General features: G+C 44.2%; 1 protein-coding gene across 2 annotated transcripts in view; it reads left to right on the plus strand.

The window, feature by feature from the left end:
* Positions 1-21,857, plus strand: part of tango6 (transport and golgi organization 6 homolog (Drosophila)) — a 153,796-nt gene extending 131,939 nt beyond the window's left edge. The window contains exons 18-19 of one of the 2 annotated variants that reach the window (XM_059651822.1): positions 1,110-1,223; positions 20,604-21,857. In XM_059651822.1, the coding sequence (XP_059507805.1) occupies positions 1,110-1,223; positions 20,604-20,780 (291 nt within the window). In that variant the 3' untranslated portion in view covers positions 20,781-21,857. The remainder of the gene's footprint in view (positions 1-1,109; positions 1,224-20,603) is intronic. The other variant, XM_059651823.1, reaches the window with a different exon arrangement.
* The last annotated feature ends 837 nt before the right edge of the window (positions 21,858-22,694 follow it).

Consider the following 22,694-nt stretch of genomic DNA (forward strand, 5'->3'; position numbering starts at 1 on the left):
ATTTTTCTCCCTTACAGTGCTGCTATCCAGAATACAAGGGACTTTCCCCAGGTTTTTTTAATTGACTCAAAAAAAATACATTTATTACAAAACAAGATTTATTTCTATAAGCAAATGGCAAAACCGGTTAACAACTAGGTTATAATCCAAAATTAAAACCACATCTCCTTTTAATATAAACAGGGAGAGACAACACAACCATATGGTACTGTATTTAGAAAGGACAAAAGAAAAATATTTCACTGGCCACTGAATTTGATGAACCAGAGTTCTTGTTGATAAAATTGAATTGCTGACAGCCATAGCCTCGCCTTCCCTCCCTAAATCACGATAGAATTCCCCTTGTTTTCTCTTCCCATCCCCAGCATGATACAATCATCAAAGCTCGCTTGGAAGACCTTCCAACAGTCTAAGGGCAGACATCAAGGAAATGGGTTGTTAAGGGCCTTATCAACGAAATATTTTCACACCCTCCTTCCTGTAACGACTCCAGTCCATTTGGCCAGTTCCTTCATTTGCACTACATCTGTTCCAATGATGCTACCTTAGAACATAGAACTCTACAGCACTGGACCAGCTCCTTCAGGCCATGATGTTGTGCTAAACATGATGCCAAATTAAACTAACCCCTTCTGCCTGCCCTTGGTCCTTCCTCAACTTCGCTTGCAATATGTCTTCATCTTCAACCAAGGATCCTCTCAATGCTGCACATACAACCCCACGTGTGCTCCCGTTCTGTGTCATAAACAAATCTATACTTATCCTTTTTATTGTTATATCTATCTGGTATCATCTGGAATCTCTTCTGAGCTTCTGAATGGCCTTGATATCCTTCCAAGTTAATACACCAAAACCAACTTGGAAGATATAATAATAATCTAAAATATGATCAAAAGTGTGGTGTTTGCTGCTGTGAGCACTGACCTAGATTGCTGATGCACTACATTCCAGGGAGCTGCTTCGAGAAGCTGAATTTTCAAAGTTGTTACCAATTCAGCTTCAACATTATGCTCAATACTGGAAACTATATGAGCTCCTCCTGTAGATCTGACAATAATTCCATGCTGCCTGCATAAAGTCACTTCATTATCACTGTGATTTCCTTCCAGGTGACTGAATGTCTTACAGGCATTGTGAAGACAGAACGGGAACCAGAGGTGCGTCGAGCTGCAATTCATGTCATCACTCTTTTACTCCGTGGACTTAGTGAAAAGACACTTCAGGTAAGGGAAGTAATTTACACTTTTTGTGCCTTTGAAGCAGCAGAAGGAAGGGACAATAATAAACTGTGTGGCATTTACAAAGTTTTTACAAAGAAAGCTCACAGTATCTGCTTGCAGAGATCTGAGCACTTAATCCAAGCTGATACTCTACCTTAATACTAAGAGAGTGCTGCCATATCTGGAGGTGTCTCATTCAGATGTGACATTAAACCTGGTGAGCTATACACACTCCGAAGGGCTGGTAGTGTTCCCAGTAATGATGAAAGAGTTTTCTGTGTCATCTATGTCTAATCTAGTTCCTCTATTTTAATAATAATTACAGACACTGGTGGCAATTTAACATTCATAAGGAGACAGTAACCAGCAGTTGGGACTGAATCATCTGGACTACACAGCCCAAACAGTACTCAGTGAACATTAATCATTGTGTGTAAACAATGTCCTTACCATCAGCAACTTCATCCAGGACATGCATTTTTAGCCACTGAGGCAGAAAGCAACAATAATAATATGCTGCATAATAGATCATGTTGAAAAGGTTTAAATATTGGCCAGCAGGCACTCGCCTTAAGCTGGTTGGTGGAAAGTATAGAGGGGATGTCAGAGGCAGGTTCTTTATGCAGAGAGTTGTGAGAGCATGGAATGCGTTGCCAGCAGCAGTTGTGGAAGCAAGGTCATTGGGGTCATTTAAGAGACTGCTGGACATGTATATGGTCACAGAAATTTGAGGGTGCATACATGAGGATCAATGGTTGGCACAACACTGTGGGCTGAAGGGCCTGTTCTGTGCTGTACTGTTCTATGTTCTATGTTCTATGACTGTCACCTCCGGCAAAGGAGGGGTGTCTGTCTTGTTGTAGAGAAGTCCGTCATTTACCTGTCAGTGGATATGGCTTAGAAAGGGTAGACGCTAGGAGGTTGTTTCCGTTAGGCGGGGAGACTAGGACCCGTGGGCACAGCATTAGAATTAGAGGGGATAAATTTAGAACTGAAATGAGACGACATTTCTTCAGCCAGAGAGTGGTGGGCTTGTGGAATTCATTGCCACGGAGCGCAGTGGAGGCAGGGACATTAAATGGCTTCAAGGCAAAGATCGATAATTTCTTGATCTCGCAAGGAATTAAGGGCTACGGGGAGAGTGCGGGTAAGTGGAATTGAAATGCCCATCAGCCATGATTAAGTGGTGGAGTGGACTCAATGGGCCGATTGGCCTTAGTTCCACTCCTATGTCTTATGGTCTTATATGGGTTTGTCAATTACTTGAGGCGTATACCTCCAGAAATCCAAGGACTAAGCTGTTCTCTTAGTAGTGTCACCACATGCCTGCTGTCCTCGAGGTTGTGCATTTAGAAGACACTGAAGGAAGTTTCTTAGTTGCTGTAGTGCATCTTGCACACACTGCTGCTGCTGAGCATTGGTGCTGGGGGAGTGGATGCTTGTGGATGTGGTACCAATCAGCAAGGTTGCTTTGTACTGGATGTTGGTAAACCTCTTGAGTGTTGCTGGATCTGCATTCATTTAGGCCAATGGGGAGTATTGCATCACACTCCTGACTTGTGCCTTGTAGATGGTGGACCCGCTCAGGGGAGACAGGACATGAGTTAGTTGTTGCAGAATTCCCAGCCTTTGACCTGCTCTTGTAACATAGAAGCGTAGAATATAGGAGCAGGAGAAAGCCATTCAGCCCTTCGAGCCTGCTCTGCCATTCAGTATGATCATGGCTGATTATTCAACTCAGTGCCCTGTTCCCATTTTCTCTCAATAATGTGTTATTTCTTTAGTTCTAAGAATGTTATCTGCATCTTTCTGGAAGGTCTTCAGTGTCTTGCCTCAGCAATTTCCTACAGCACAGAATTCCACAAGTTCACCACTCTCTGAATGAAAAAAATTCTTCTCATCACGATCCTAAAATGCCTAACAATTATCCCGAGATTATGACCTCTGGTTCTGGATTCCCCAGCCATTGGGAATATCCTTCCTGCATTTACCTTGATTAGTTCAAACTGTATAGGTTTCTATGAGATTCACCTCTCATTCTCTTAATCTCTTGTGAATATAGTACTGACTGATCTAGTCTCTCGCTGCGTGTCCCTCTGTATAAGGTAGAGCAGTGGATGTGGTATACATGTATTTAAGTGAGGCGATTGATAAGGTTCCCCATGGTATGCTCATGCAGAATGTACGGAGACGTGGGATAGGTGGAAATGTGGCAGACTGGATTCAAAATTGGCTGACCCTTAGAAGACAGAGGGTGGTGGTTGACAGAAAATATTCAACATGGCGCTCAGTTATGAGTCGTGTACCACAAGGATCTGTTCTGGGTCCTCTTCTATTGTGATTTATGTAAATGATTTGGATATAGGAGTGGAAGGGTAAATTAGTAAGTTCACGGATGATATGAAAGTGGGTCGCATTGTGGACAGTGCAAAGGGCTGTTCTAGGTTACAAAGGGACATTGATAGAATGCAGGGCTGGGCTGAGAAGTGGCAGATGGAGTTTAACCCTGAAAAGTGCGAGGATTCATTTTGGAAGGACAAACTTGAAAGCAGAATACAGGGTTAACAAAAAGATTCTTGGCAGTGTGGAGGTGCAGAGGGATCTCAGGGCTCATGTCCACAGTTTCCTGAAAGGTGCCACCCAGGTGGACAGAGTTGTTAAGAAGGCGTATGGTGTGTTAGCTTTCATTGATAGAGGGATTGAGTGCAAGAGCCATGAAGTTATGCTCCAGCTATACAAAAGCCTGGTTCGGCCACATCTGGAATATTCTGTCCTTTTCTGGTCGGCTCATCACAGGAAAGATGTGGAAGCGTTAGAAAAGGTGCAGAGGAGATTTACCAGGAAGTTGTCTGGCATGGTGAGAAGGTCTTTCGGGGAAAGGTTGAGAGTGCTAGGGCTTTTCTCTTTAGAACGACAAAGGATGAGAGGTGACTTGATAGAGGTGTACAAAATGATCAGAGTTATAGATAGATTGGACAGCCTGAGGCTTTTTCCTAGGGTGGAGGTAGCTATTATAGAACATAGAACATAGAACAGTACAGCACAGAACAGGCCCTTCAGCCCACAATGTTGTGCCGACCATTGATCCTCATGTATGCACCCTCAAATTTCTGTGACCATATACATGTCCAGCAGTCTCTTAAATGACCCCAATGACCTTGCTTCCACAACTGCTGCTGGCAATGCATTCCATGCTCTCTCAACTCTCTGCGTAAAGAACCTGCCTCTGACATCCCCTCTATACTTTCCACCAACCAGCTTAAAACTGTGACCCCTCATGCTAGCCATTTCTGCCCTGGGAAATAGTCTCTGGCTATCAACTCTATCTATGCCTCTCATTATCTTGTATACCTCAATTAGGTCCCCTCTCCTCCTCCTTTTCTCCAATGAAAAGAGACCGAGCTCAGTCAACCTCTCTTCATAAGATAAGCCCTCCAGTCCAGGCAGCATCCTGGTAAACCTCCTCTGAACCCTCTCCAAAGCATCCACATCTTTCCTATAATAGGGCGCCCAGAACTGGACGCAGTATTCCAAGTGCGGTCTAACCAAAGTTTTATAGAGCTGCAACAAGATCTCACGACTCTTAAACTCAATCCCCCTGTTAATGAAAGCCAAAACACCATATGCTTTCTTAACAACCCTGTCCACTTGGGTGGCCATTTTAAGGGATCTATGTATCTGCACACCAAGATCCCTCTGTTCCTCCACGCTGCCAAGAATCCTATCCTTAATCCTGTACTCAGCTTTCAAATTCGACCTTCCAAAATGCATCACCTCGCATTTATCCAGGTTGAACTCCATCTGCCACCTCTCAGCCCATCTCTGCATCCTGTCAATGTCCCGCTGCAGCCTACAACAGCCCTCTACACTGTCAACGACACCTCCGACCTTTGTGTCGTCTGCAAACTTGCTGACCCATCCTTCAATCCCCTCATCCAAGTCATTAATAAAAATTACAAACAGTAGAGGCCCAAGGACAGAGCCCTGTGGAACCCCACTTACCACTGACTTCCAGGCAGAATATTTCCCTTCTACTACCACTCGCTGTCTTCTGTTGGCCAGCCAATTCTGTGTCCAAGCAGCTAAGTTCCCCTGTATCCCATTCCTCCTGACCTTCTGAATGAGCCGACCATGGGGAACCTTATCAAAGGGGCATAGTTTTAAAGTGAGTGGAGGTAAATATAGGGACGACGTCAGAGGTAGGTTTTTTACTCAAAGATTGATAGGGGAGTGGAATGCATTGTCGGAGAAGGTAGTGAAGTTAGCCTCATTAGGGGCATTTAAGTGGCTATTAGATGGGCATATGGATGATAGTATAAGGTAGGGTTGGAGGCTAGATAGACCTTAGTATGAGGGTAAAAGTTCGGCACATCATGGGCCAAAGGGCCTATAATGCGCTGTACTGTTCTGTGTCAGTCCTGTCATCTCGGGAACCAGTCTGATAAACCTTTGCTGCATTCCCTCAGCAGCCAGAACGTTTTTCCTCAGATAAGGAGATAAAAATTGCACATAACACGCCAATGTGTAGTCTTACTGATGTTCTATACATAATTGCATCAAGACATCCCAGTTCCTATATTTGAATCCTCTTGCCGTGAGGCCGGTATACCATTTGCCTTCTTTACTGCTAGCTTCGCCTACATACTTACTTCATTGGCTGATATACGAGGACACCCGGGTGTCATTGCACCTCCCGCTTCCCAATTCATACTGCATTATACTGCATCTACCTTGTATTTGCCCATTCACTCAGCTTGTCCAATTTGCACTGAAGTATTTCTGCATCCTCCTCACAGGATAACCTCTACCCAATTTGTCGTCTGCAAACTTAAACTATGACATATAGTTTCCTTATCTAAATCATCAATATAAATTGTGAATAGTGGGGTCTGAGCACTGATCCCTGCAGTACCCTACTTGTCACTGCCACTCAGAAGTTTATCGCTATTAGTTCTCAATCCATTTAGTACATGACCTTTATTCCCATACACTTCAATTTTACATGCTGATCTCTTATGTGGGACCTTATGTGTGAAGTGATTCATTTTGGAACGTTGAATTTAAATGCAGAATACAGGGTTAATGGCAGGATTCTCAGCAGTGTGGAGGAGCAGAGGGATCTCGGGGTCCACGTCCATAGATCCCTCAAGGTTGCTACCTAAGTTGATAGGATTGCAAAGAATGCGTATAGTGTGTTGGCTTTCACTGGCAGGGGAATTGAGTTTAAGAGCTGTGGAACGCCCTGCCTGCCAATGTAGTTAACTCAACCACATTAGGGGCATTTAAACAGTCCTTGGACAAGCATATGGATAATAATGGGGTAGTGTAGGGGGAGGGGCTTAGATTAGTTCACAGGTCGGCACAACGCCGAGGGCCTAAGGGCCTGTTCTGCGCTGTATTGTTCTATGTTCTATGTTGCAGCTCTATAAAACTTCGGTTAGATCACACTTGGAATACTGTGTTCAGTTCTGGTCACTCGTTATAGGAAAGATGTGGAAGCTTTAGAGAGAGTGCAGAGGAGATTTACCAGCATACTGCCTGGACTGGAGGGCTGGTCTCATGAGGAAAGGTTGAAGGAGCTAGGGCTTTTATCATTGGAGTGAAGAAGCATGAGACTTGAAAGAGGTGCTCAAGATGATGAGAGGTATAGATAGAGTGGATAAGTCAGAGACTTATTCCCAGGGTTGAAATGACTATTATGAGGGGGCAAAATTTTAAGGTGATTGGAGGAAAGTGCAGGGGAGATATCAGAGGAAGGTTCTTCAAGTAGAGAGTGGCTGTTGTGTGGAATGCGCTGCCAAAAGTGGTAGTGGAGTCAGATACTTTAGAGACTTTTAAGCGACTCTTGGACAGGCACATGGAACATAGTAAAACGTAGGGTATGCACGTTAGATTGATCTTAGTAGGATAATAGTTCGGCACAACATCTTGGGCTGAGAGGCCTGTACTGTACTGTTCTAAGTTCTATGCTTATCAAAAGCCTTTTACGTATCCCAAGTAAAACAAATCCCCTTATCCATGGCTCCCTTTATCCATTCTACTAGTTGGATCCTCAAAAGTTTCTGACAGCTTTATCAAGCATGACATCCCCTTCATAAATCCATGGTGACTTTGTCCAATCATATCATTATCTTCAAACTGCTCTGCTATTAAGTACTTTATAATTGAGTCACAGTATTTATATGGCTGATCCACTTCAGTTTCCGGTCAGTGCTAGTGCCAGGATTTTGATAGTAGTGTATCCAGCCATTGAATGTCAAGGGCCAACGGTTGGATTCTCTTTTTCCAGATTGTCATCGCAGGCACTTGTGTAGGGCAAATGTTACTTTGCAGCTGATGAGCTCAAAAACTAGATGTTGTGCACATGAGAACATATTGCTTCAGTATCTGGGGTGTTGGGAATGATGCTGAACATTGAGCGATCATCAGCAAGCATCACCACTTTTATGGCATGAATGTTACTTTTGAGAGGATCAAGGATGTCTCCTGACTCAGAAGAACAGATCACAAGAACATGAGATAGGAGCAGGAATGGGGCCATTCAGCCCCTCCAGCCTGCCCTTCAATCCAAAAGATCATGGCTAGTCTATCTCAGGCCTTAACTCTGTTTTTGTGCTGGCTTCTCATAGCCCTCAACTCTTTGGTGTTTCACAATCCGTCTATCTCTGGGGGATAAAAATATTCCTTTGCATCTCAGCTTTAAATTAATGTTCCCTTACTCAGTAACTATATCCTCCAGTTCAAGATACCCCCACTAGTGGACATCTTCTCAAAATCTACCCTGTCAAGCCCCCTCAAAATCTGATGTATTTCAATAAGATCACCTTTCATTCTTCTAAACTTCAGTGAATAAATGTCTAACCTGTTTAGCTTTCTCAGTCAATACCTTCATGCCAGGAATCAGCCTGCTGAATCTCTTTTGAACTGCCTCCCAGCAGTGTATCCTTTCTTAAATACAGGGGCTATAACTGTACAAGGCACAGCCCTATCAATACCCTGAACAGTATAACAAAATTTACCTATTTTTAAAATCCAGGCCCCTTGCAACAAAAACCAAAATCCTATTTACTTATTAACTTGCTACACCTGCTTGCTAACATCTTGTGTTTCACAAGTAGGAATACACAGATTCCACTGTGCTGCACATTTTTGGAGTCTTTTTTCCATGTAAATAATAGCCTTATTTAAATAACCTTTTCTCCCGTTAGCACCTTCCCTATCTGATATCTTTGTAATGTTTATAATATTCTCCAGTATGAAAACAGATGCAAAATTGTCTTCTATTTCCCTGTTCACCATTATCAATTCTACAGTTGCACTCTGCAAGGATCCCACACTCAATTCAACTAATTTCTTTTGATATACCTGTAGGAGCAGCTCTTTCTGGGTTTGTTTTCACATTTCTTGCCAGTTTACTTTCATAATTAATTTTGTCCCTTTCTATGAACATTTTCGTCAGACATTTGTTGCTATTTGCTCAACGTAATCCTCTGGCTCATCACTCGTTCTGGCTGATTTGTAGCCTTTGTTTTGATTGGACTCTTGCACCATCAATACCACACATGGTTCAGCCTTTGCAACAAATCCTTCTTTTTGAGTGGAATAAGTTTTTGCTGAATGTTGTGAAATATCTGCCACTGCTATCTACTTTCTCATTTGTCTGTTCCTTGCCGACTTTAGACAACTTTTTTTATTCAAACTACTAAGTGCCATAATTTAAGTTGCTCTGCCTCAAATTAATTTGCAGATTCCACTATGTTGTGACTACCTACTTCAGAGTATGCTTAATTCATATTAATCCTACCTCATTACACATTACTACATCTGAAATAATCTGTTCATGGGTAGGTTGTGCAACATGCTGCTCTTGGAGACAGTCCCTGGTGCATTCAATAAATTTGTGTTCCATATTACCTTTGCCCATTTAGTTTGTCAATATGCAGATTAAAATCACCCAGTGACAGTAGTAGTGCCCTTCTTACACCAGTGCCGTTATTTCCCAGAGATAATGGGAACTGCAGATGCTGGAGAATCCGAGATAATAAAATGTGAGGCTGGATGAACACAGCAGGCCAAGCAGCATCTCAGGAGCACAAAAGCTGACGTTTCGGGCCTAGACCCTTCATCAGAGAGGGGGATGGGGAGAGGGAACTGGAATAAATAGGGAGAGGGGGAGGTGGACCGAAGATGGAGATTAAAGAAGATAGGTGGAGAGGAGAGTATAGGTGGGGAGGTAGGGAGGGGATAGGTCAGTCCATTATTTCCTGATTTAGGTTCTACAGGCAATTCCACCAATGACATCCTTCTCTTGCTGGTCCTTATTCGTGCACAAACTGACTTTGCATCTTAATCTGTTGCACCCATTTTACTGCTCATCATGATACTGATACCATTCATTATTAAAAAAGCTACCCCACCTCCTTTTCCTTTTGGCATTTTCCTTGGAACATCAAATGCCCTTGTATATTGAGCTCCGCGTCCAGATCACACTGTAGCCATGTCTCAATAGATGTCAAGTCACATTCACTTGTTTCTATTTGTGCTCTTGTTACAACTGCTGCATGATTTCATTTTAATTGCTACTCTGCTCTGCTCTGTCATTTCTTTTCGATGTTTTAAACTTCCCTTCAATTGAACCCTCCCCCATACTAATTAGTTTAAAGCCCTATATACAACCCCAGTTATATGGTTCATCAGGACACTAATCACCACACAGTTCAAATGAAATTTGTCCCAGCAAAACAGCTCTCTCCTTCCCCAGTACTGGTGCTCGTGTCTATGAATCGGAACCCACTTCTGCCACACCAATCTTTGAGCCATACATTTATCCCCTTTAATCTTATTTACCATACTCCAATTTGCATGTGGCTCAGGTAGTGATCCTGAGACTATTAACTTTGTGGTTCTGCTTTTAATTTAGTCCCAAATTGCTCGTAATCCCTCACCTAACCTCTTTCCTAATCCTACCAATGTCATAGTTACCTACAGGATAAATGACAGTTGGATCCTTGCCCTCCCACTTCAAGTTCCTCTCCAGCCCAGAAGAGATGCCCTGAATCTTGGCACCAGGTAGGCAACACAGTCTTTGGGACACTCTGTCTTTGCTGCCATTCCTTACTTCTATGACATTTTTCTTCCCTCCCACCTGAATGGCATTCTGAACCACAGTGCTGTAGTCAGTTTGCTCATCCTGCAGCCTGTGTGTTCGTCCATACCGAGAGCAAGAAACCAGTGTTGGCTAACAAATGTCAGCCTGACCAGTCTCGCTGACATCCCAGAGTCAGACAGCTTCTTACACTAGACAGAGCCCCCACCCCAAAAACACATTCAAACCTGACAGGCTGTGTATTCACAGCTTCTAGAGTTGTTTTTCACAATTCCCCTTCTCCAGTCCTGTCAAATCAAAAGTGCCACCTCCCTTACTTTGTCATGCCATGTTCTGATTGAATAATGGAACAAACTCAAAAGATTGAATGGCCTCAGAGATAATGGGAACTGCAGATGCTGGAGAATCCGAGATAACAAGATGTGGAGCTGGATGAACACAGCAGGCCAAGCAGCATCTTAGGAGCAGGAAAGCTGACGTTTCAGGCCTAGACCCTTCATCAGAAATGGGGGAGGGGGAGAGGGTTCTGAAATAAATAGGGAGAAAGAGGGAGGCGGATCGAAGATGGATAGAGGAGAAGATAGGTGGAGAGGAGACAGACAAGTTAAAGAGGCAGAGATGGAGCCAGTAAAGGTGAGTGTAGGTGGGGAGGTAGAGAGGAGATAGGTCAGTCCAGGGAGGACTGACAGGTCAAGGGGGCGGGGTGAGGTTAGTAGGTAGGAGATGGGGTGGGGCTTGAGGTGGGAGGAGGGGATAGGTGAGAGGAAGTCCAGGAAGTTGAGGGAAGTGTTAGAGATAGTCCAGGTGAACCTAAGCACGAGGCGGTGCCGATACATTCATCAATGTAACAGAGTAAGAGGTGAGGTTTAGGGCCACTGGAGGTGCGGAAGAGGAATTGTTCCACATAACCTACAAAGGCAGGAAGAGCTTGGGCCCATGCGGGTACCCATGGCCACCCCCTTTTGTCTGTAGGAAGTGGGAGGAATTGAAAGAGAAGTTGTTGAGGGTGAGGACAAGTTCGGCTAAGCGGATGATGGCCTCCTGCTTTTGCTGCCATCCTATTGAACTAAACTTGTGATAATGTTGAAAAGTTGCTGTCAATGCGCATAGGACTAGAAGCTGCAGGCTTCTGTGTTCAGCTGCTTCAGATCCCGAAATGAGTTGTTACTTGTCCTCATTCCAGAAACTGCATTTGTTATCAGTGTGTCAGGGTCGGACTCTGTGGCTGAATAGCTAGAGACCAGGCTACTCCTCAGTTTTGTGTGTGAGTTGTATCACTGCAAAATTATGCAAAACTTACAGCAGTAATTGATTCCTCGTTACTGATCTGGGAAAATCTAACTCCATAGCCCCTGAAGAGACTGACTGTGTGAATGTGGTGCCAATCAAGCACAAATGCCTTGATCTGGAAGGTACCAAGTTTCTTCAGTGTTGTTACAGCTGCACTCATTTAGGCAACAGGGGAGTATTCCATCAAAAAACCAAAAGAACTGCGGATGCTAGAAATCTGGAACAAAAACAGAAGTTTCTGGAAGAACTCAGCAGGTCTGGCAGCGTCTGTGAAAAGAAATCAGTTATCTTTCAGGTCCAGTGACCTTTCTTCAAAACTCTGAAGAACTTCCTCAGTCTTGATGAAGGGTCACTGGACCCAAAATGTTAACTCTGATTTCTCTCCACAGATGCTGCTGGACTTGCTGAGCTTTTCCAGCAACTTCTGTTTTTTGTTTTACGTATTCCATCACACTCTTGACTTGTGCCTTATAGTGTACAGGCTTTGGGGAGTCAGGAGGTGTGTTACTCGCCACAAAATTCCCAGCATCCAACTTCCACTTGTGGTCACCATATTGATATGGCTGGTCCAGTCCGTTTTCCTGTATGATCCACCCCTTCCCACCGACTCTACCCCCTCTATCCATTCCTGCCTTTCTTCTTCCCCTCTCTAATTAGCTTTCTCCCTCATACCCCTCCCCCTTCCCTCACTGAGGCCTTTTTTTTAAAAAAGTGGGTGGGGTAACCTCCCACAGAACCAGGATTTTAGTTTTTCAGTAGCAGTTGCTGGGTCTTGAAGCTGGGTTTGGAAACTGCTTTCTTGATGTTTTTGGGTTTCCTCTTGATGTTTTCCTCCTAGACTAGAGAATTGCCTTTGGGACAATCTATTTTACTGAATTTGCCGTACCTCGGTTCTCAATAAACAGCTGCAGCTCCCAGTTGCGAACCATTTCAACTCCCCCTTGCATTCCTTAGACGACATGCCCGTCCTGGGCCTCCTGCAGTGCCACAACGATGCCACCCGAAGGTTGCAGGAACAGCAACTCCTATTCCGCTTGGGAACCCTGCAGTCTAATGGTATCAATGTAGATTTCACAAGCTTCAAAATCTCCCCTCCCCCATCGCATCCCCAAACTAGCCCAGCTCATCACTGCCTCCCTAACCTGTTCTTCCTCTCACCTATCCCCTCCTCCCACCTTAAGCCGCACCCCCATTTCCTACCTACTAACCTCATCCCACACCTTGAACTGTCCGTCCTCCCTGGACTGACCTATCTCCTCCCTACCTCCCCACCTACGCTCGCCTTTACTGGCTCCATCAATAGACAATAGACCATAGGTGCTGGAGTAGGCCATTCAGCCCTTCGAGCCAGCACCACCATTCATTATGATCATGGCTGATCATCCACAATCAGTATCCTGCTCCTGCCTTATCCCCATAACCCTTGATCCCACTATCTTTAAGAGCTCTGTCTATCTCTTGCTTGAAAGCATCCACAGAGTTGGCCTCCACTGCCTTCTGGGGCAGAGCATTTCATATATCCACCACTCTCTGGGTGAAGACGTTTTTCCTCAACTCTGTTCTAAAGGGCCTACCCCTTATTTTTAAACTGTGTCCTCTGGTCCTGGACTCACCCATCAGCGGAAACATGCTTCCTGCCTCCACAGTGTCCAATCCCTTAATAATCTTATACGTCTCAATCAGATCCCCTCTCATCCTTCTAAACTCAAGAGTATACAAGCCAGGTTGCTCCAATCTTTCAACATATGGTAGTCCCGCCATTCCGGGAATTGACCTTGTGAACCTAAGCTGCACTCCCTCAATAGCAAGAATGTCCTTCCTCAAATTGGGAGACCAAAACTGTACACAATACTCCAGGTGCAGTCTCACCAGGGCCCTGTACAGCTGCAGAAGGACCTCTTTGCTCCTATACTCAATTCCTCTTGTGATGAAGGCCAGCATGCTATTAGCTTTCTTCACTACCTGCTCTACCTGCATGCTTGCTTTCATTGACTGATGTACAAGAACACCTAGATCTCGTTGTGCTTCCCCTTTACCTAACTTGACTCCATTAAGATAGTAATCTGCCTTCCTGTTCTTGCCACCAAAGTGTATAACCACACATTTATCCACATTAAACTGCATCTGCCATGTATCCGTCCACTCACCTAGCCTGTCCAAGTCACCCTGTATTCTGATAACATCCTCCTCACATTTCACACTGCCACCCAACTTTGTGTCATCAGCAAATTTGCTAATATTACTTCTAATGCCTTCGTCTGTATCATTAATATATATCGTAAACAGCTGCGTCCCAGCACCGAACCTTGTGGTACCCCACTGGACATTGCCTGCCATTCCCAAAGGGACCCGTTTATCACGACTCTTTGCTTCCTGTCAGCCAGCCAATTTTCAATCCAACTCAGTATTTTGTCCCCAGTACCATGTGCCCTAATTTTGCTCACCAATCTCCTATGCGGGACTTTATCAAAGGCTTTCTGAAAGTCCAGGTACACGATGTCCACTGGTTCTCCCTTGCCCATCTTCATAGATACATCCTCAAAAAATTCCAGAAGATTAGTCAAGAATGATTTCCCCTTCGTAAATCCATGCTGACTGACCTATTCTGTTACTGCTATCCAAATGAGTCGTAATTTCATCTTTTATAATTGACTCCAGCATCTTTCCCACCACTGACGTCAGGCTAACCGGTCTGTAATTTCCTGTTTTCTCTCTCCCTCCTTTCTTGAAAAGTGGGACAATATTTGCCACCCTCCAGTCTGCAGGAACTGATCCTGAATCTGTAGAACCCTGGAAAATAATTACCAACGCGTCCACAATTTCTAGAGTCACTTCCTTAAGTATCCTGGGATGCAGACCATCAGGTCCCGGGGACTTATCAGCCTTCAGACCTAACAGTCTATCCAACACCATTTCCTGCCTAATATAAATACCCTTCAGTTCGTCCATTACCCTCGGTCCTTCAGCCACTACTGCATCTGGGAGATTGCTTGTGTCTTCCCTAGTGAAGACAGATCCAAAGTACCTATTTAACTCTTCTGCTATTTCCTTGCTCCCCATAATAAATTCACCCGTTTCTGACTTCAAGGGCCCAATTTTAGTCGTAACCATTTTTTTTCTTTTCACATACCTAAAAAAGCTTTTACTATCCTCCTTTATATTTTTGGCCAGTTTTCCTTCATGCCTCATTTTTTCTCTGTGTATTGCCTTTTTGGTTACCCACTGTTGCTCTTGAAAAGCTTCCCAGTCCTCCGGCTTCCCACTCATCTTTGCTATGTTATACTTCTTCTCTTTTATCTTTATACAGTGTCTTAACTTCCCTCGTCAGCCACGACCGCCCCTGCCTCCCCTTAGGATCTTTCTTCCTCTTTGGTATGAACTGATCCTGCACCTTCTGCATTATATCCAGAAATACCTGCCATTGTTGTTCCACTGCCATCCCTGCCACGGTATTGAACCATTGAACTTTGGCCAGCTCCTCCCTCATAGCTCCATAGTTCCCTTTATTCAACTGCAATACTGACACTTCCGATTCTCCCTTTTCCCTCTTAAACTGCAGATTAAAACATCATGTTATGGTCACTACCTCCTAATGGCTCCTTTACTTCGAGGTCCCTGATCAAATCTGGTTCATTGCACAACACCAGATCCAGAATTGCCTCCTCCCTGGTAGGCTCCAGTACAAGCTGTTCTAAGAATCCATCTCAGAGGCACTCTACAAACTCCTTTTCCTGGGGCCCAGTACCATCCTGATTCTCCCCGTCTACCCGCATGTTGAAATCTCCCATAACAACCTTTATGACAGGCCAATTTCAACTCTTGATTCAACCTGCACCCTACCTCCTAACTACTGTTTGGGGGCCTGTATAGATAACTCCCATTAGGGCCTTTCTACCCTTAGAAGTTCTCAGCTCTATCCATACTGACTCTACATCTCCTGACTCTATGTCCTCCCTCGCAACGGACTGATTATCATTCCTCACCAACAGGACTACCCCACCCCCTCTGCCCACCAGTCTGTCCTTTCGATAGCACGTATAGCCTTGAATATTCATTTCCTAGGCCCTGTCCACTTGAAGCCACGTCTAAGTTATCCCCACAACATCATACTTGCCAACTTCCAAATGAGCCTCAAGCTCATCCACCTTATTTCTTATGCTTCATGCATTCATATATAATATTTTTAATTTGTTTCTCCCCTCACCCTTCCTATCAATCCCTATTTCACTTGGCCATACTGTACGATCCCTTCTTGAGTTTCCTGCTTGGTTGATTCTGTTGTCCTTCTTAACCTCTCTTATTCTCACTTTCCCTTTAACTTCATTCTTAAATTTCCAGTTTGGCCCCTCCCCCCCCCATTACTTAGTTTAAACACACCTGTGTTGCAGTGGCAAACCTGCCTGCCAGAAAGCTGGTCCCCCACCTATTAAGATGCAAACCATCCCTCTGTACAATTTATTCTTACCCCAAAACATACCCCAGTGATCCAAGAATTTAAATCCTTGCTTCCGACACCAGTCCCTCAGCCACATGTTCAGGTCCATTATCTCTCTGTTCCTGCCCTCTCCAGCCCGAGTAACTGGAAGCAAACCAGAGATAACCACCCTGGAAGCCCTGCTTTTCAGCCTTCTTCCGAGTTCTCTGAGGTCCCGCTGTAGAATGCTCCTCCTTTTCTTCCCGACGTCATTAGTGCCGAAATGCACCACCACCTCTGGGTCTTCACCTTCAACCTTGAGTATTCCCTACACTCTATCAGTGACGTCCTGGATCCTGGCACCAGGAAGGCAACACACCATCCTCAAATCTTGCCTGGTGCCGCAGAAACCCCTGTCAGTCCCTCTCACAATGGAGTCCCCTATTACCACAGCTCTGTGTGATGTCTGACTTCTCGGCTCTGCCTCTACAGCAATGTTTGACTCGCAGACCTGTCCAGCTCTCAGACTGGCTGTGTTGTCTGTCTCGGCAGTTTCCAAGACAGTCAGCCTGTTTACAATAGGTACTTCCCCTGGGGTCTCTTGTACTTCAATCATGTCTTCCTTTGTCATCGACATCCCCCTTCTCTCTTCAGGTATCCTCGGTGTAGTGACCTTGCTGAAGGTCCTGTCCAGAAAATTCTCATTCTCTCGGATGAGCCTGAGGTCTTCTAGTTCTTTCTTCAGGGCTGCAACATGCTCCTTCAGAAGCTGAATGTGTACACACTTACCACAGCTATAGGAGCCAGAAACATCATCAGTGTCCCTGACCTCCCACATCATGCATGCAGCACACTGAATCAGCTTGGCAGTCATGTCTTCACCCTCTTCAACAGTGGCGTAATCGCCTCACTGAGCCTCTTCACCGAAAACTCCCACTTTACTCACCAGGCACTTCCCTCAGCCCTTGTGTGTTTGCTGTGAGTCTGTGGACTCTTAATTAGGTTAGAGGAGAAGAGTGGGAGGGAGGCCCTACCATGTAGGACCTGGGGCTGAGAACACACCTACTTAAATAGCACTCCGCTACAAAAAGGACCCGCTGGCTTCGAGGTAAGTATTAAATAGCACTCACTTACCTTCCCAACTGCCTCTCTGCCCTGACCTCATGTCCACCCGGCTTGTGCCGCTCTCCGCTGCCTCTTTAACTTGTCTGTCTCCTCTCCACCTATCTTCTCCTCTGTCCCTCTTCGATCCGCCTCCTCCTCTCTCCCTATTTATTTCAGAGCCCTCTCCCCCGCCCCATTTCTGATGAAGGGTCTAGGCCCGAAACGTCAGCCTTCGTGCTCCTCTGATGCTGCTTAGCCTGCTGTGTTCATCCAGCTCCACACCTCGTTATCTCGGATTCTCCAGCATCTGCAGTTTCCATTATCTATTGCTGTAGTTGAAGATGTGATTATGGGATCTTACTATGTTAGAACAGTTACAATAGTGGAAACATAATCAGTTATTGTGTTAAGTTTTCCAGTAGAGTTAAGTTATTCCACTTTTTTTCTTTCTTTTGTTATATTTTAACTATAGTGTATGAATAAAGCGTATTTTGCTTCAAATCTGGTAGTTTGACCAATCAAATTGCATCTGGAACACATTGCTGGCACTCACCTTTAAAATAAGAAAATGTAGTGGTCCAGGCTAACCTCTTAATATATTTTGAGGGGATTGGGTCTTGTCCATAACACACACTTCATTCTAGTAGCACCCTCACCTCCCTCCCTGCTCCCTCTGACCTCCACTTTTCTACCCATCCTCTTCTGTTTCTGCCTTTACCCTCACTGTCTCCTCCACACTTCTCCCCTTCTTGTTCCCATGTCTCCCACTTGCCTTTCCCTCTCCCTTATCATGCTTCACTTCCCTCTTCCTTTTTCCTCCCCCCTTCCCTTTCTTCCCGTCTACTTGCGCCTCTCTTCAACTTCTCCCCTGGCCTTCTCTCCTTTTTGCTCCCGTCACTGTTCTTCTCGCCTTCCCCTCACGGCCCTCCCCTTCCCCCCCTTTCCCTCCCCCTCCCAGCACACTTTGTTTCACCCACCTCTCCTATCCTGCTCTTCTTCTCCCCTCCCAGGCCTCTTCCTGTGCCCCTCCTCTTTCTCTCCCTCATAGCTCTCTTGAATCTGATCCCATGTTCCTCCACCCATTCCCACAGGTGAAACATTAGATATGGCAGTGGCTTTCTGTCAGTTAATGATTGGGTGTCTTTTTGTTGGGTTGTCTAATGATAGGTCTCTCACTTTCTACAAAAAAGCCTTTGTTCAGTTGAATTTGCTGTAATCCCAGTGCAGTAACTCTTTCAAGCTGCATAACTGGTGAAATTGTAACTGTGTAACATGGACCAGATCTCAGACAATTTACTGACTCAGCCCTCTCAGAAGAGCAGGATTAGCCATATAAAAGAAAACGGGAATTTTTTGTTGGTGGTTGGAGCTGGAAGAGAGAAGAGGGCGTAGCAAGTGGAGCAGCAAAGCTCTGACAGATGATAGTTGAGCAAGTAGGAGTATGTGGATTGGCAACAGTGGTTTAAGATGGGAGTAAGGAGCAGAGTTCCTCCTCCAAGAAGTGGAGTTTTGTTGGAGGGAGCCTAGAGTGTAGATTTGGTGTGGGTGTGGTTGTGAGTAAAACAGTGTGTAAGCCTTTGGGAAAGTAGAAGAGGAAAGTATTGTCTGGGGAGAGGTGGTGGAAAGTGCCCTTAGTGTTATAGGGAGATGGAGGGAGATTTTTTTAAATGGAGTGATTCTCTTGCTTTCTTTCTGTGTCAATATAGATTTGAGCCTCTCTTTCTCTGTTAATTATGTTGTGGTTTCTGGTTTCGTGGTTAATTATATTCAGTTGGAGGCGTTACAACACTGAGACATACAGCCAAACGAAATCAACCTCTCTACCTCAGTATTTGCAACGTAGTAAAATTAAAACCTTCAAAGACCCTCCAAATTAACCCCAATGATTCCTAATCAGGTATTTGAATAACTAGTCCCAGATTCTGTAGAACCTTTAGGATCAAGAATTAACCTGCAATTAAGTTCCAGACCTAGCCTCACAAACAATATTGATTGTTTTCCATTCCATTTTTAGTACAGGCTGCCTCCTACGGTCATAAAACATAGAACAATACAGCGCAGAACAGGCCCTTCGGCACTCGACGTTGCGCCGACCTGTGAACTAATCTAAACCCCTCCCCCTACATTATTCCATCATTATCCATATGCTTATCCAAGGACTGTTTAAATGCCCCAAATGTGGCTGAGTTAACTACATTGGCAGGCAGGCTGTTCCATGCCCTTACCACTCTCTAAGAAAAGAACCTGCATCTGACATCTGTCTTAAATCTATCACCCCTCAATTTGTAGCTATGCCCCTTTGTACTAGCTGAAGTCATCATCCTCGGAAAAAGACTCTCACTGTCCACCCAATCTAATCCTCTTTTGTATGTCTCTATTAAATCCCCTCTTAGCCTCCTTCTCTCCAATGAGAACAGACCCAAGTCCCTTAGCCTTTCCTCATAGGGCCTGCGCTCCAGACCAGGCAACATCCTAGTAAATCTCCTCTGCACCTTTTCCAATGCTTCCACATGCTTTCTGTAATGGGGCGGCCAGAACTGCACGCAATATTTCAAATGAGGCCGCACTAGCATTTTGTACAGGTGCAGCATGACATCACGGCTCCAGAACTCAATCCCACCACCAATAAAACCTAACACACCATATGCGTTCTTAACAGCACTGTCAACTTGGGTGGCAACTTTCAGGGATCTATGTACATGGACACCAAGATCCTCCTGCACACCCACACAACCAAGAATCTTTCCATTGACCCAGTATTCTGCCTTCCTATTATTCCTCCCAAAGTGAATCACCTCACATTTATCCATATTGAACTCCATTTGCCACCTTTCGGCCCAATTCTGCAGTTTATCCAAGTCTCCCTGTAACCTGCAACATTCTTCCACACCCATCCACCTATGCCTGCATCCAAATCATTTATAAAAATGACAAACAGCAGTGGTCCGAAAACAGATCCTTGAGGCACACCACTAGTAACTGGACTCCAGGCTGAATATTTTCCATCAACCACCCCTCGTTGCCTTCTTACAGAAAGCCAGTTTCTAATCCAAACTGCCTCAATCCCGTGCCTCTGTATTTTCTCCAATAGCCTACCATGTGGAACCTTATCAAAGGTCATTTTCAGCTTACGGTTCTCAGTTCACAGCTACAAACCAAAATTCATCAAAGAATAAAATTAAAATAATGAAAAATCAGTAAGGATTCTAACAGAGGACATTAATTAGATTGTTGCTTGAACTTCATAGTGGGTTTACCAAAGAGGTATGAAGAGACACTTAATGGCATTGGGGTGAGGCCTGACTTATGAACCATGTAATTGTGATGTTTTGTTTTTTACTTGATTTAAATCTATTTCCAAGTTGGTTCTGAACTCATCCTTCACCAACTGGCTATTCGGAGTTTGACATGTCTCTTCCTCTCTGTGTTCAATTATTTTGAGTTAATCCTGCTACCCTCTATGCTGCAGGTTCTGGATGAGGTTCTACGAGATCTCTATCGACTGTTAAAGTATGTGATCCAGGCTGATGAAGATGAAGTGGTGGTGGTACATGCACAGATTGCACTAGAAGAGCTGGACCACATTGTCAGGAGATTTCTGTTCCCAGAAGAAAATCTGCAGAAAAAAATAGTCATCCTTCCATAGCAGAAGGTGCCAGAGCCCCTCTGCACTGAAATCTAGGATCAACCGATTTGAATATTTTTCAAATCCATCTTTAAGACTATGACGGAACTCCAATAATACCATGCCCCATTTAGTCTTGTGTTTTTTTTTGTAAACTTAATACAGTCCAACAGATCTGTACGAAGCATTATAAGGTGCAGACATGATTACATTTGTTGAGTTGTTGCACATTCTCTCCAAATTTCCCAGGAAGATGAGTTTTCTTAAGATGATAGTATGGCTGGCAGTTTTAGTTAATGTTAACGGCTGCCAGTACAGGAGATTGTGTTTCTGGTACCATCTTTACTGAATAGGGTATTGTTTGCTGGATTAATAGGGAGGGTTTGATCTTTCATATCACTTCACAATAACAGTGTACAATTAAGCTCAACTGTGTGGTCTTTCCCCACTGATTCTCCCAAGCCCATTCTCTTTGCATGTAGTTTGGCCAGACAGCAAGTAGTGAAAATCTGATCACCCATCTATGTGTAATTATAAATGAGATGATGAAGCATTTACCTATGTACAATGCACATAAAATGCACTTTCAAATTTCAGTATGACTCATTCATAATGCCGAGTTGACAAGATTTAAAAATTTGCAGTCAGTGAGGAGTGGGACGGGCAATGGGATGTAGAGAAAGAGAAAGCAAAGACGAACAAATATGGAAAACGAAATTCTGGAGTTTGAAGATCACCAAAAGGTCAACAGCAAAGTTGACTGATTAACACTGTTTATTATATATCCTACCATCATTTGGTGCAATGCAATTATTGTTTATTAACTAAAATTAAGATAAATTAGGGAGTAAAGCAGGATCTATGGAGAGGGAAACAATTTACACAGAGCTTCCCATAAAAAAGCCACAATCCCCAATTATACGCCAACAGCTGCTACAGTCCACTGAATGTAACATCTCTGAGGAATCCTTTAAATTCACCCTATTTTAATGATGGGACCTGACTTAGTTGACTGATCCTTGAGGTCCAATTCCTGCTCCCAAAAAGCTTAGTGGAAGACTTCCTTTTAAAAATATTCCTGTAGATTAAAAGGCCTGATCTCACAGCGGGGTTATGGCAGTTTTTAAACTTTGAAATGGAGTCACATTGGGTAAAAGTTTTGGAAGCACTGGGCTTAACATTTCAAGTCAGTGACATTCCTTCACAAGTTTCCAATGAAAGATCATTGTCTTAACATAATAATTCCGTTTCTCTCTTATCTAATGCTGCGTCACCCATTAAGCAATTTTAAGCATTTTCTACTTTTATTTCAGATTTCCAGTATTTTGCTTTTCACAGGTAACTAGATGTAGTGACAGCGATCACAATTCTGTTATGTTTACTTTAGTGATGGAAAGGGATAGGTGTATACCACTGGGCAAGAGTTATAGCTGGGGGAAAGGCAATTACGATGAGATTAGGCAAGATTTAGGGAGCATAGGATGGGGAAGGAAACTGCAGGGAATGGGCAAATGAGAAATGTGGAGCTTATTCAAGGAAAAGCTCCTGTGTGACCTAGATAAGTATGTACCTGTCAGGCAGGGAAGAAGCTGTAGAGCGCGGGAGCCATGGTTTACAAAGGAGATGGAATCTCTGGTCAAGAGGAAGAAGAAGGCTTCTGTTAGGATGAGATGTGAACGCTCAGTTAGGGTGCTTGAGGGCAACGAGGTAGCCAGGAAAGACCTAAAGAGAGAGCTCAGAAGAGCCAGGAGGAGACATGAGAAGTTGTTGACGGATAGGATCAGGGTAAACCCTAAGACTTTCTATAGGTATTTAATGAATAAAAGAATGACGAAAGTAAGATTAGGCCCAATCAAGGATAGTGGTAAGTTGTGTGTGGAGTCACAGGAGATAGGGTAAGCACTAAATGAATATTTTTCAACAGTATTCACTCTA

Source organism: Stegostoma tigrinum, chromosome 16, assembly GCF_030684315.1.
Source record: "Stegostoma tigrinum isolate sSteTig4 chromosome 16, sSteTig4.hap1, whole genome shotgun sequence".
Lineage (NCBI taxonomy): Eukaryota > Metazoa > Chordata > Chondrichthyes > Orectolobiformes > Stegostomatidae > Stegostoma > Stegostoma tigrinum.